The sequence below is a fragment of the Oreochromis niloticus genome, linkage group LG8 (genome assembly GCF_001858045.2).
Source record: "Oreochromis niloticus isolate F11D_XX linkage group LG8, O_niloticus_UMD_NMBU, whole genome shotgun sequence".
NCBI lineage: Eukaryota > Metazoa > Chordata > Actinopteri > Cichliformes > Cichlidae > Oreochromis > Oreochromis niloticus.
In genome coordinates, this window is record NC_031973.2 from 11300765 (window position 1) to 11314971 (window position 14207).

General features: G+C 40.9%; 1 protein-coding gene across 1 annotated transcript in view; it reads left to right on the forward strand.

Annotated features, from left to right (window-relative positions):
* Nucleotides 1-14023, forward strand: part of adam12a (ADAM metallopeptidase domain 12a) — an 80122-nt gene extending 66099 nt beyond the window's left edge. Inside the window, 12 exon segments of the mRNA XM_025909837.1 lie at nucleotides 3641-3730; nucleotides 3908-4103; nucleotides 4195-4303; nucleotides 4828-5026; nucleotides 6482-6559; nucleotides 8177-8285; nucleotides 8504-8639; nucleotides 8898-9012; nucleotides 10118-10148; nucleotides 10151-10377; nucleotides 12064-12239; nucleotides 12327-14023. Of these exon segments, the coding sequence (XP_025765622.1) occupies nucleotides 3641-3730; nucleotides 3908-4103; nucleotides 4195-4303; nucleotides 4828-5026; nucleotides 6482-6559; nucleotides 8177-8285; nucleotides 8504-8639; nucleotides 8898-9012; nucleotides 10118-10148; nucleotides 10151-10377; nucleotides 12064-12239; nucleotides 12327-12396 (1536 nt within the window). The 3' untranslated portion in view covers nucleotides 12397-14023.
* Nucleotides 14024-14207: the final 184 nt, after the last annotated feature.

Below are 14207 nucleotides of genomic sequence, written 5' to 3' on the forward strand. Positions count from 1 at the left end.
GCCTCTTGCAGCTTTTGCCAAAAACTCTTAGCTGCTACTCATAAATCATTGTTAATTATGTTTTCCATTCTACAGCAAATTAAATAAGGAGAAATGCTAGAGGGGTGTGCTGCCCTGACACAAGTAGTTCACCTCAGCTTCAAATCTAATGGCACAAAGCTTTTGTATTGCAAACACATTCTTCTGATAATTAGGTTAAAGATATGAGTATGGATTAATTCAATCAGAGGAAAGAAGACATGTTTGGGAGGGTTGATGTCTAATTGTGATACAGTACACTGAGAGGAAGCACTGCCGACAGTTTCACACTGTCAACTAGTGAATTATTTAAATGAATCTGCATTGGCATGCACATATTTAATGGTAGTGCATGTTGCCAACTGTTACAACTGCAGGATGATAAAACAGATAATCGTGATTCGGCTGACAATTAGCAGAGGCGAGCTGCTTATCGGATTATGAAATATGAAGGAGACATCTATTGTGATTTAGAGGGATATTTTGAATTACATAATAGCCTAAATGAGAGAACGCCTTGTTGTCTTTCGTAATTTGTTTATGCTTTTACGCCCCATGAGTCTTTTTGTGAGCTGCTCAAGTTTCAGTCAGGGTCAGACTGAAAGTGGCCTTGTCCTTAAAAACAAAGAACTAACATAAGCTCCGCGGACCTGAGCCAGCAACAATAATAAAGCTCTCCACAAAACTGAGCAGAGTCATGCCAACTCAGGCCAGATCAGAGTTCTCAAACAGCACCTCTCTCCGCCATTAAAAAGCCTCATTAAAAACTCTGGGTCCTGCTCCTCACAATCACTGGCTACTTCTTTTCAGCGTGACTTCTTTGCCTCTTTTTGGCCCCAGGGACCATGGGAAAGGCCCTTAATGGTTTTCAGACTGAAAGAAGTTTTGGAAGGCCCATCACATCAGCTGTGTCCCCTGCCAGCTCCATCTATCCACTTCCTCCCAACTCTTGCTGCGTATTCAGACTATAATGGCAAAAGGAAAAGAGCTGACCCTCGGGGGTCCAGACAACCTGCATGAGATCATATATGCACAAGCACACACACACACAGTGCATATCGTATATTCTGAGTCTTGATTGAATTCTTGCTTCCATGTGTATTGGAAAGCAGTGTTACTGATTGGTGCGGTGCATGGGTCACGATAGAGGCTAACAGGAAACAGATGGTCCTCAACAGTGAGATGGGAAATGTTACTGTAGATCTGCCCTCTCTCTCTCTCTCCAAAATGCCTCTGGATGCTATCTGAGTGACCAAAACCAACCAGAGCAATGAAATAAGTGATGGCATGTTGAGTGACAAAAATGTAAACAGAGCATGTCAGTCATCGTATCGCACCTGCTCTATTTCAGATAAATGGAATGGAATCTGTACCTGCCCCTAAAGCTGCATGATTAAAAGATTTTTTAAAAATTAATGCACTGATTGGGAAAAGTCCCCTCATTTTTTTCATCAGCCCACACGTCTGCACCTGGAACATTCTTGGGAAACCAGACAAAGTTGGAGATGCCTGTAAAATTATAACCATAGTTTTAAAAATTATAGGATATATTTGTATGCTGAGCTTAAGCCTCCTTATGGCATATATTTTTCCAATATTGGATTATATTATAGTCCCCACCGTCACCACTATTTCTACATATAATATTTTACAAAAGCTCACAAAATTGTTTTAAATGTGTATTAAAGTGAGGTTATATTTCCACAACGCTGTGATCTGTCAGAACCATGCCACAAATGTTTTCTCATCCATCCATCCATCCATCCATCCATCCATCCATGCATCCATCCATCCATCAATTTTCTGCTTTATGTCTGGGGTGGACACCCTTATTTCTCTGTCCCTGGTCAGCACCTGCAGCTTTTCCAGGGGAGCACTAATAGGTTTAATATCTCTGATATATCCTGGGTCTGCCCTGGGACCTCCTCCTACTGGAGGTCCAGAACACCTCATGTTCAGGATGTTTTACAGTCTTCACCGAAATTCCTCAGCCTCACAAAAGTTGTCAAATGGAGTTTAATTTTTCTAAACCTTAATCGTTATTGCTAAAAGTATTAACTCACCCATCCAAATCATTGAATTGAGGTGTTCCAATCCTTTCCATGGCCACAGGTGTATAAAATTAAGTACCTAGGCAGGTACTCTCTCAGGAGCTCAATGAATTCCAGCATGGTACCGTGATAGGATGCCACCTGTGCAACAAGTCCAGGCGTGAAATGTGCTCACTACTAAATATCCACAGTCAACTAATAGAGGAATTATAACAAAGTGGAAGTGACTGGGAATGACAACAAATCAAATCAAATCAAATCAAATCACCTTTATTGTCACGTCACATGTGCAGGTACACTGGTACAGTACATGCGAGTGAAATTCTTGTGTGCGAGCTTCACAAGCAACAACTCAGTCACAAAGCGGTAAGCCAAGTAAAGTCACAAAGCGGGGTCAGTGGATGCTGAGGCTAATAGTGCGCAACTTTCTACAGAGTTAATAGCTACAGACCTCCAAACTTCACGTGGTCTTCAGATTAGCTCAAGAACAGTATAGTGTGGGAACAGTTTGGGGACGGCCCCTTCTTGTTCCAACATGACCGTGCACCAGTGCACAAAGGAAACGTCCATAGCGACATGGATGCGGAAGTTTGGTGTGGAAGAACTTGACTGGCCTGCACAGAGTCCTGACTTCAATCCAAAAGAACAGCTTTGGGATGAAATAGAGGAGAGACCGCAAGCCAGACCTCCTTCTGACCTCACAAACAGGCTTCTAGAGGAATAGTCAAAAATTCACATAAACACACTCCTAAACCTTGTGGAACGCCAAACCTTCCCAGAAGAGTTAAGACTGTTATAGATTCCTTGCAGAAGTGCTTGGCTTATCAATACTAAATATGTTCTTGATTTTTTTTTACTCAAGCTAAAAGTGAGCAGTTTGGAATGTTGATTGCTGAAGTTTCTCTTAAATATTCCAAATAGTTGTATATAAATTAAGATAACCTTTGCCTACTTAAATTATTGAACCAGTTTAGTAAGCAAAGTAACTTCTGTAGATTGTTTACATTTGTATTCAGAAGAATTGCATCTGAAAATACGAAGAATACCTGAGTGAGCCTTATATTATGGCAGCAGAGTGTGGGTTAAGTTTTTGATTGCTATTGTCACACCTGCCTGAACTGAAGTGGAGTTATTAGCTGAGGAAGTGTTGTGTAAATCAGTCTTTTACAATTTGCTTGTAAAGTAGCATCGTCAGTGTTTATATAATCTCAAGTTTCATTCATTTAAACTTAAGTCTTTCTTTGTTCTTTCTTTGTCCTTTTCTTTTCTCTCCTGTTCATTTTACTATTGAGTTCAACATGGTTTCTGGGGTCTGAAAAAATCCTATCAGATGGAAATGTTGTTTTTCGAAACCTAGAAACTGCTGTTACCTTTCTTCAGTCAGGTTTTTTAGTTGCTACGTTACACAGTCCTGCTAGGGCTGCATCCCCTCTGATAACAAAATTTGAGTTTTTGCTCTGGGGTGAAATATGATCTCTTTGTGCTGAGTTAATTCTTCTTCACTTTTGTTCCCTCTTACTTACTTTTCCTTTCTCTGCTTGTCTTCTTTTGCTATTCTTTTCCATTGGAAGGAATGTATGAATCCCTGCTGCAATGCCACCACCTGCACTCTGAAAGGAGATGCTGTTTGTGCACATGGACAGTGCTGCCAGGACTGTCAGGTAATACATGTTATAGTATTTCAGTACAAAGTATTTTTACAGCCATCTTGCAAAAAAGTTATTTTCTCTGATTAACTTGATTTGACATCCTTTAATTCAATGTAGTCGAAATGTATTTTTTGGCGTAATTCACATTTCTCTGCTTCACTGTGGGTCTTTGTCTTTGTTGTCATGTAGCTGAAGCCATCAGGCACACTGTGCCGTGAATCCAGCAACTCTTGTGATCTACCTGAGTTTTGCACCGGTACCAGTCCTCACTGTCCCTCCAACGTCTACCTTCATGATGGTCATGGCTGCCACAACGTTGACGGCTACTGTTATAATGGCATTTGTCAGACTCATGAACAGCAGTGCATAACGCTGTGGGGCCACGGTATGTAAAAAATCCCCCTTGCTCGGTCACACTCAACAGTTCAACAATTGTTGCTATTTTTTTCTTTTTATGTGTTTAACGCATCTTGCAGGAGCCAAGCCAGCTCCAGGCATCTGCTTTGAAAGGGTCAACTCAGCAGGAGACCCTTATGGCAACTGTGGCAAGGATACAAAAGGCTCCTTTGCTAAATGTGAAGTGCGGTAAGTTCTGATGTCCCCATAGAAACCATTGAATGTATTCAATAGCATGTGATTTGTGGAATGCAGTTAGGAACATAAAGCATATTGTACCTACTGTATAAAAAAAAGCATATAACTCATTGAAATAGGAGCAGTTTTCAATGCTAGGCACCACTCTGTGTGACTGAATGAGGCTGACACAGTTTTCTCAGTAGTTAAGAAAAATAAAGCAAAAATACCAGATTGGTTTCTCAGTTTTATGAAGCTTTTTTTTCCAAGTAGCTGATCCATTAGATGATAGAAAATAATCATTAGCTGGAGTCCTAATTGAGGGTTGCAGAGTCATTTGATGTAATGCAACAAGTTCTGTCTCTAAAATCTCAGTTTGTGATCTGGAAACGGTTTAAACGAGCTGCCTGTTCTTCAGTTTCTTTAATTGGACAGAAGGAGAAAGATGAAAATGAAAATAAAGCTCCTCGTATCCACAAAACAGTGACATGTAATTTAATTATTGTATTGTTATTCCCCTTGGTGTTTGTTTACAGAGATGCAAAATGTGGCAAAATCCAGTGTCAAGGAGGAGCTAATCGCCCAGTAATTGGCACCAACGCTGTTTCAATTGAAACAAACATACCCCTTCAGGAAGGGGGAAGAATACTGTGCCGAGGTACGCATGTCTACTTGGGTGATGACATGCCTGATCCTGGCTTGGTCCTGACGGGAACCAAGTGTGGAGATGAAATGGTGAGAGCTAAGGCTTGTGCTTTCAGTCTCATTACATTTATCAGTTATGATTAAGTAGATGTAGCTATTTCTATGAGCAGTTCATGAAAGATGCCTGGTGTGCTTTTCATATCTTCTATCATATATACTGTTGCAACAATGGATCCTCATGTTTAATAATGAGGTCAGCATATGTGCAGATAATCCCTATGGGCCAACATTTCAGACTTCTGAAGGCTCTAAAAGATTAGTTGCAGACAGGTTGTCTACTCTCATCTCAAGGGCACAGCACTCCCACCTACCTGCTGTTTAGACCTTCTGTTTGTGAGGACCAGTCAATCAGAAGAATGTAGCCTATATTAAGGGGGAAGGGAGCTTAAATGGCTTGCTTCATCCAGTGAAAGAACTGGTAGATCTTTTATATTAAACATCATCATTGTAATCAAGAAATAAAATAACATCAAATCAAACCACTGAATGTGGAAAAACAGTTGGTCCACTGTCCTAAAAATGTATGCATTAAGGTACATACCAAAAAAGGAAAAAGAGAAGTGCTTATTAACTTCCAGTCAGGGTGGGAAACTCCATCCAACATAAACATGCTTTGAAAAAAAGTACAAAAGACAAGTGGCTTGTAGTGAAACACAAGAAGCACACTGAATCTGTGTCCCAATTCTTTGGATGTATAATTCGGAAGACAGTGCCTAGAAAGCATGCAGTCCCTGATTCGGGTTGTAACGACAGACAGAGAAGGTTCTACTAAGATCAGGAAGGAAAGCAACAAAAACAGAGAAAGCATGGTTCAAAATCACGACAACAACAAAAAAATATGACAGTAATGGCGCCTAAAATACCAATGCTAATCTTTAAGTCGATATAAACACAAAACTTACCGGTATTGCTGAGAAATAAGAGTGGAGAGGGGATGTGGAGTGAAAGGCCATGACTAAGATGTTTTGAGGAGTTCTTTAAGCCGTGTCCTTTTGTCATTTCAGACTTGCACTGGCTCAGACTCTTAATTGACTTACCATTATTCAGTCTACTTGGCATCTCCTAGTGTTCATCAATCTAGCCATTGGTCATTTCGCTGATCCAGTTAGTCCATTTAGTCTAATTTAGCTCTCTATGAGCTTTGACTCTTAAGGAGGATCTACCCTCCGCCCTCATCTGCAAAGGCATTACACTCTGTGCCCGCTGCTGCCAAGTTCATCTTCACATTCTGCTGTGCTATACTCTCTTTGTGTCTGGTGCCTTTAAGGAGACATATAATACATTTCTGATACATTCCTGTCAGTGGTGACATCGTTTTATTTCATGCTATACTGATTTATAGCTGAAGTGTCTGTCAGAAGCAAATTAAAAGAAAGGGCAAACCGCATCTATCTGTTTTTGCCTTAAAAATGAAATCGTTTGGAAATTTACTGACATTGTTTTTGAACTCACACTGTTACTTCTTCATGTCGTTTTCTGCTTCAGATGTGTTTGAATCGTCAGTGCCAGAACGTCAGTGTTTTTGGTGTGCACGATTGTTCGGCCAAGTGCAGCGGTCGAGGGGTGAGTACAGTACATTTCATCCTGTTTCACTGTTTGAAAAAAACAATGTGATAGCTGTCGATCCTAAAACAAACCCTATTCCTTCTTCTCATCGGCTCATTAAGGCTGTAATGTGTTCAGAATGCCCAGTACACACTGGCTAGAGAGCCATTACACTGCCTTGCAATCAATCACTCTGAATGCTGAAAGGTTCAATCAATTAGACATAATGATTTCATTTCTGTTCTGCGTTAAGGGCCATTCATCATACCATCAGGCAGTCATCCTTGTCCCGAAAAATGTGTTGAAATCTGAAGGCCCGGCTTTGTTTGGCCGAACCCTCGGAGCAATGACACACAGTCTGACTTTGAGCTGGGGAAAATAGATATTAGATTTTTCTTAAATGCCACCCATCAAATGTCTACGGGTGGTCCTGTTAGAGATGAAATGTATGGCTTTGTAGTATTAAATTTCCTGGTGAAGCCCAGAGGCTTTGGCTGTGACTGTGACTGTTTAAGTTGCTCTTTCATCAAATGCATACAGACGAAAGAATTGGCGGCTGTCTGTTAAAGTGAAACGTGTCCGGGTGTTACACAGTGATATTTGTTTGTGTAGCGCCATAAGACATGTCTATGAAATTTTAAGGAATGTTTTACTTGCTGAAATAAAAAGAGACAGGGCACCTCTGCATGTACAGATTAGATCAAGATGTTGCCTTGGAGAGAGGCCCTCACCTGTTCCATATTACTCAGATAGGGAATCCTCTTAGACTTCGCCATTCCTGCACGACAGGAAGAGGGAGAGAGAGATTATAAAAATGTGGTTTAAGAGAAAGGGTCTGCTCTGAATTTTATACCAGACATTTTTGCTACACGGAGCCTAGCAGGGCTGGCTGTTGGTTGATTCTGTCTGCTTCATACGGCACATAAAGAATGGGAATGATTTTATCATCTGTTCATTCGTAAGTTTTCGACTGCTTATTTGGGTCATGGGTGTAGGAGGGCATCGGTTTTAGCAAATCTGCCCAGACTTCCCTCTGCCTGGCCATTACCTGCACTTCTTTCAGTAGGCATTCCCAAGCCAGCAGAGAGATGTAATCTCTCCAGTGTGTCCCGAATCTCCATGAAACACTTCACCTAGGCGATGTCTAGAAGGCATCTTAGATAAATGCCCAGACCTCTTCAGCTGGCTAATTTTAATGCAGAGGAACAGCAGTTCTACTTTGAGCCCCTCCCGAATGACTGAGCTCCTTACCCTATCTCTTAAGGGCGAGCTCAGACACCCTTCGGAGGAAGCTTATTTCTGCCACTTTATCATATCTCAAGCAAAAATCCCACATTCACTTATTCTATCGTATTAAATTTGAGAAATTGTTACTTTGCTGTGAAGTAAATGAAAATTTCCTTCTTCTTTTTTCGGCAACTCAATTTCTAATTTCTGAGATTTTTTTTTAACATTGAGAAATTTACTATAATATTGCATTGAATCACTCTGCATCCCTTTGCATAAACATAACTCATTTGTAACCTCTTAAATTTAAGCAGCATAATAAATGTATGGAGTGTTAAAGGTGTTAAAAATAAAAAGAGGGGAGCTTGGTCTCATATAATAGTTAACTGTCCTTTTAATATACTGTAGGTGTGCAATAACAACAAGAACTGTCACTGTGAGGCTCACTGGGCGCCTCCCTTCTGTGACAAGGCAGGTTTCGGTGGGAGTGTGGACAGTGGTCCGATCAGACAAGCAGGTAAGTCAGTAGCTGTTACACCACAGGAGAAATTTACTGCATTTCAGGTCATTAAATTTTAACGGTGTGTCATTTTTGAGCATTTTTACCATAATATACATTAAATTGTGGACTCATGTTTAGGCACAAACTCCATGTGAGAAATCCTGAAATTCTGAAGTAATAATGGAATAAACTTGGAGAATACTCAAAAAAATTGTGTGTGTGTTTCTGAGCAGACAATGGGAATCTGACAGTGGGCATTCTGGTAGCTCTACTCGTCGTCCTGGGTGCCGGTCTGACCATCTGCATCAAGAGAAAAACTCTACTGAGACTTCTGTTTACAAGCAAAAAAAATCCAATAGAGAAGATCAGGTGTGTTTTCAGACTGTAATAGTGGAATGATTTCTAGATATAATGCATCTTTTTTGTAACAGATCAAGGTCCGTAAATTAAAACAACAGGTGCCATTGAGCAGGCGAGTCTTTATGATTGGTCACACTGTGAATCCAATTACAGTGTTGAATTTTCTTTTGATTGCACAGTTTAAATTATATTACTATTGTAATTGGTGTATGATTAATATAATAAAGTGTTTAATTAGAGATATATAATTTCTTCTTTATATTACAGATCAGTAAGCGCCGCAATCAGCGGACCAACAGCTCCTAACCAGCCTCCATCAGCAACCTTAACCTCTCCATCCCGACCGGCACCGCCTCTGCCTCACAGTGCCACCATCTTCAAGGTCACTAGATCGCACGCATCTGCTTTTGACCGGCCGATCGCAAACACACCAATAGATGTGACTCCGACAAAGGGAGGATCGGCAATAGATTATCCTTGTTGTTTTATTTTTCCTGGAATGTCGCAGCTGTTTCGACAGCGCACATCATTCTCAACTAGATTGACGTGCTGTTTTCACACAAATGGCAGCTCATTCAAATCCAATTAAATCATCCTTTTCCGTGTGGACTTGTAGAGGAGGTTGTGATAATGGAGTCTGTGGCGAGCAGCATGTTCAGGCACTCTAATACATTTCATGTCATTAACAGCTGTCTGTTAAGAGAGAAACTGATTTATCTGCACATGAAGAATGTTGATGCAGCTGCTTAGTTGACTTCTAAAGCCATCTCGTTGCTCGTAATTGCAAGGCAGAAACCGCGTTTTGCCGTACTTGTGTGCCTACATCGCTGTATGTCTTTACCCCTCCATTATTGCCCTGACATAGTTTGTAATGGGAAGTGACCCGTGATCGATCGAGTTAGGGGCTGCTGAAGGATAAGCGAAACTGTGTCAGAAGAGCCTTTTGTGTTGCAGGGTGGCACACAAGTGGAGTAAGCTGTTGTGCATTACCATGAGATTGGTGTTTTCAGTTAGTGGCATGTGGTTTTCATTTGGGGTCAATGGTAAAAAGAGAGAGGATGTAAGGCTGTTTGATGTAGGCACAGAGCAGGTGAGGTCATTTTCCAGTTGTTGGGAGCTGCATTAAACTGCCGCCTGAATGCACGTGTGCCTGCCTTTGTATGTCTTATATTGTGTGTGTTTAAGCTGCACATCTGGCCAGGTTTAAATATCAAGCAAGACTCATATTTTGGCTCTTTAGCTGTGTTCATCTTTTAAGAAGCCCAAGCGAGTGTTTATGGGATAGTCGTGGTCTTTTCCCTTTACGAAGTCACCTAATGTCGACTCGGGGGAATAGAGAGCAACTAAGTGGGAGTGTTTGATTTATGTATCTTTGAAAGCATCAGGAAGGACAGCAGAGGAAGAGGAGGAGATTATCATGATTGTTTCTGATAGGAAGCAGACGGTTTCACTTCTGACAAACTCTTTCAACTTTAATCTCTCTGCAGCCTCCTCACCGAGGGCCAGAGGCGGGGCTCCCACCGGCCCCTTCCCTCCCCGCGGCCTACGTAGACTGCCCCAGTGCCCTCCAGTTCACCTTAGCCACCCAGTCCCTCTTTCCCTTACCGTGTCCCTCTCCCCTGGCCCTGGGCAACCGAGACCCCCAGTCCCTCCTCCTCACCGAGCCCCTCCACCTCACATCCACGTCGCACCCAGAGGGGCGTCATTTCACAGTGCATCACACCACAACTCTTGCAGGATGGTCATGGTGAGTGAATTTCCTGTTTCCTCAGTTGGAAACATTTTATTCGATGATGTTACTTACTGTAATTTCGCCACCGCTGTGTCTGGGGAGCTTTTACTCGCTACCCAGGCCTGTAATACCCAACCGGGGAAATGATGATGTTCGATGCACTTTCAGATTGCTGTTTTTTGATGTCGACTGTTTTCATGGTTCTTTCGTGTGCTATAAAAGCAGAGGCATGTTGACAGTTATGCACAGTCACATAAAATAACGAGGTTAGCCCAGGAGCTAGCGCCATCCAAGCAAAGCTTGAGCTCTACAACAAAAACCACGACATAAATAATAAAAATGGAGCCAGACTCACAGGAGGGGGGGGCGTGTGAGGGCAGCAACTGCAGGGAGCAAGTATGTACAAATATCACAGGGTGGCAAAGTTATTGCCACTATTATTGCATGGGCTTTAGTTATGGCATTGCAGGGTTTCAAAACTGAGAGGAACAGAAACTGATTTGTACTCTTGGAGGTACTCAGGCCTAAAGAGACAGAAGTAAAAAGAGCCAATCTAAATGATTTGAGTGTTTGAGTGTTGTTAAAAAGACAGAAACTGATTGGAGATCATTGGTGCAAGATTCTTTCAGGCTCAGATAAACAAGGCTGGATCTCAGACAGAAATTGTCGGCATTCATTTCCAGCCTTGGCTGCTTTTATGTTTCGGTTCTATAACATTGAATATTATTGAAAACGTTTGCAAATGTCACCTTTGCCTGTGGAAAAAGCATAAAGGTCATCCATTGTTACTAATTGATCAAGAAAACTGAACATAATTGAACCCCAGCGACCCCAGGAATACTGCCGAATTGCTTTTTTTTACATTAAATAGCTAATAATGTATTAATGTTGAAACTACCATATACATAAAATGAATAACAACATGAGAAAACAAAGATTTAATCATATAACAAATGTCTTCCAGGTGAAAGTTACAATAGGTGACAAATGCTGTATATTGCACAAGACACCGGACAAAGCACACAGACACACAAAGCAAAATACAGCGTGCATGATAACATCTTCTAAAAAGCAGATTGATAATATACAGTATTGACTGCTGAAGAATTTTTAAAAAGCACCCGTCGATTTCATAAAAGCTCATACACCTGTTCAAAATGTGGCGTACAGAAGCTCTTGGCTGTTTTCACTTTAAGAAGTAGGCCCTCTCAGCTGCTCCTATTAAATGGCAAAGTGATTCCTGTTGGCAGCAGGCTTCATCAACTGTATCTTTAGCAGCTGTTTGGCAGCTCCAGGATGTTAACAAAGAACATAAGTCATGAGTGAAATCTCTCTGCTGCGGGCTTTGAAGCACTGTTAAATGTGAGAGCTCCACCTGAGGAAGTGAGCGGGGTTTTAGACAGACTGTTTCGTGGGTGTGTGAGGTCTGAGGTTCATCCCTGTTGATCCTTTCTCTCTGTGGTGTTTGTGGAAATGTCTCCTTAGCCCAGGAGAAGAGTAGGGAATGAATCATGATCTCTGTATTCTAGAGAAGATTTAAACAGCATGATAGTTTTCCTGTTATTAGTTGGTTAGAGAAGACAGCACTGGCACCTCAAAGAGAAGCTCAAAGAAAAGCAGACATTGGCTATAATTATCTGACTGTTAGTGCCACCTGGTGGTGAGTTTCCACTTTATTTAGAAGCGTGTGTCCTTTAACAGGAATTGGAGAAGCCCAGTCCTCCTCAGAAACCTCTACCTGCTGATCCAAGGGGGTCTCGACTGGTGCGAAGTCCCTCTGTTCAGCGGAGCCAAACTGCAGGCCAAGGACCTCCTAGTGTCTGTGGCCCTGCGCCTGCCGTGCCCAGACCTGCACGCCCTGTCCCACACCCCAACAGGTGGGTTCAAACCTTACCTAGATATTATTTAACTCGCTGAGACATATTTTTTTACATATTTTTTTTCCCACTTTTCTCTTCCTCTAGGCCGAGTCCCAAGCACCCCCCAACACTACCAAAGCCTTGCATTATTGCCAACGTCAAATACAGCAGCTGAGATTTTGGCCAGAAGGGACATTGTTATGATAAGACTGAAAAGATTTGCACTATGAAAACTCAAAACCTTAAAAAGGTGGTGGCTTCTCTGAGTTTTGAATCAGGAGGCCTGCCGTGTCCCTTTTGGTGCTCTGTCTCTGAATGGTGCTACGAGTCTGAGCTCAGGTACATGTAAAGTATTTATATTCAGTATTTATTGCCACGCAGTGCACTGTGCCAGACACTTTTACGACATGGTAGCAACTTTGAATTTTGAATTACTTGTTTTCATTTGGCGCCTTCGCATCAGCTGACGTTTATGAAGGACAGCGATCTGTGAAATTGTGACAACAGAGACGCTTTTGTGGAATGTGTTTAAATGAAGGGAACCCTTTACATTGTGGTTTTGTTTTGTGTCATAAGTGAAGAATTTCAAAAGAGAGTTGTGCAATGACAGATGGGAGCTTCAAACAACATTTGTAGTATTTTTTTTTTAATCCACTGGGGTTTTCTTGAAGGGTAACGCTCTGTGTAGCAACTTTGGGCCATCTGACAAGGCTTGAAACAACTGCAGCAAAGGAAATTGTGATATTAATACAACAGATCTTTGATGCGTTCTGCAATCAAGAAGAGGGGTCGTTTCTTGGCTCAAAAATGAAATCCAGGCCTGTTCCTTTTCTTCGTCATTTTTATCACGGAAAGGTAACAAATTCAACTGTGAAATGTCACTGATTTGCCATTTCCTTTTCATTTACAAGACCCAATATGCTCTCTTGAGGGATCCGGGTACAGAGATCTAAAATGAGCCAAGATCAAGAAAGTATCCCTCAGAAAGAGTAAACCTATCTGAAATATTTGCTCTGCTAAAGGTCATGTGTGTTTTTAATTTTTTTTCCCTCTATGCTTGCTGCACCAAGGACTAGATTAAATCATGGAATCACTGATGACTTGCTTAAAGGTGTTCCTCGCATGTAAACAGCCAAAGTCTGGCTGCGGTGTTCATATGTGCATTTTAAGTCATGTTTTTATCTAACTGGAAAGGACAGTTTTACTTGATAAGAAAACATTTTTGGATTTCATTCTGTTTAAATGGTTACTCAGTATATGCTGACTCATTCAAGTGTATTGGGGCTTTTGTTCATTTTCAGTTTTCCTTTTTTTAAAACATTTCTACTTTACATATTTTAGATTATCTTTTAAAAATGAACACTGTTTTATCATTTTGGTTTACTTAATGTTTTTGCTGGATTGCAGTGCATCATATATATAAATACATATACACATCCACACTGAGCAACATTTCCTTTGAGCACCGCTGTTGTTCACAAATATGTTAAAAACTGATATGGATAGAATTTTGTTACTTTTGATACTCTTTATAATAATGCACTAGTTTTACATGCATTGCTTTGTTTACTTTGCTTTTTCAACGCTGTCTGTCTATGCCTAATAGAGACCTGTTTGTATGTTACATTGTATGTTCTTTGTATGTTGTGTTACAGGTGAGCACATTTTCATGGAGAATTTTTGTTAAGGATGGTTCTTTAAAGCATCATATGTAAAACAAAAAAAAAACACTTAAAGTGTCTGTGTCTGATCATGGTATTTTAAACAATCAGTATTAGTAAACCTGTTTTTTACACGGACAACATTTGTTATTGACTTTTTATGCTTTTTGGGGGGAGGGTGTTTAAATTTACAGAAACACAGGCGACACTTGAACACATCAATTATAAGAAAAGATTTAAAACCAAAAAAAACAAAACAATGACGTTTTCATTCCACAAGCCTGAGCCAGTGCAAATTCAAAGACAGATTTCATACAGCTTCACA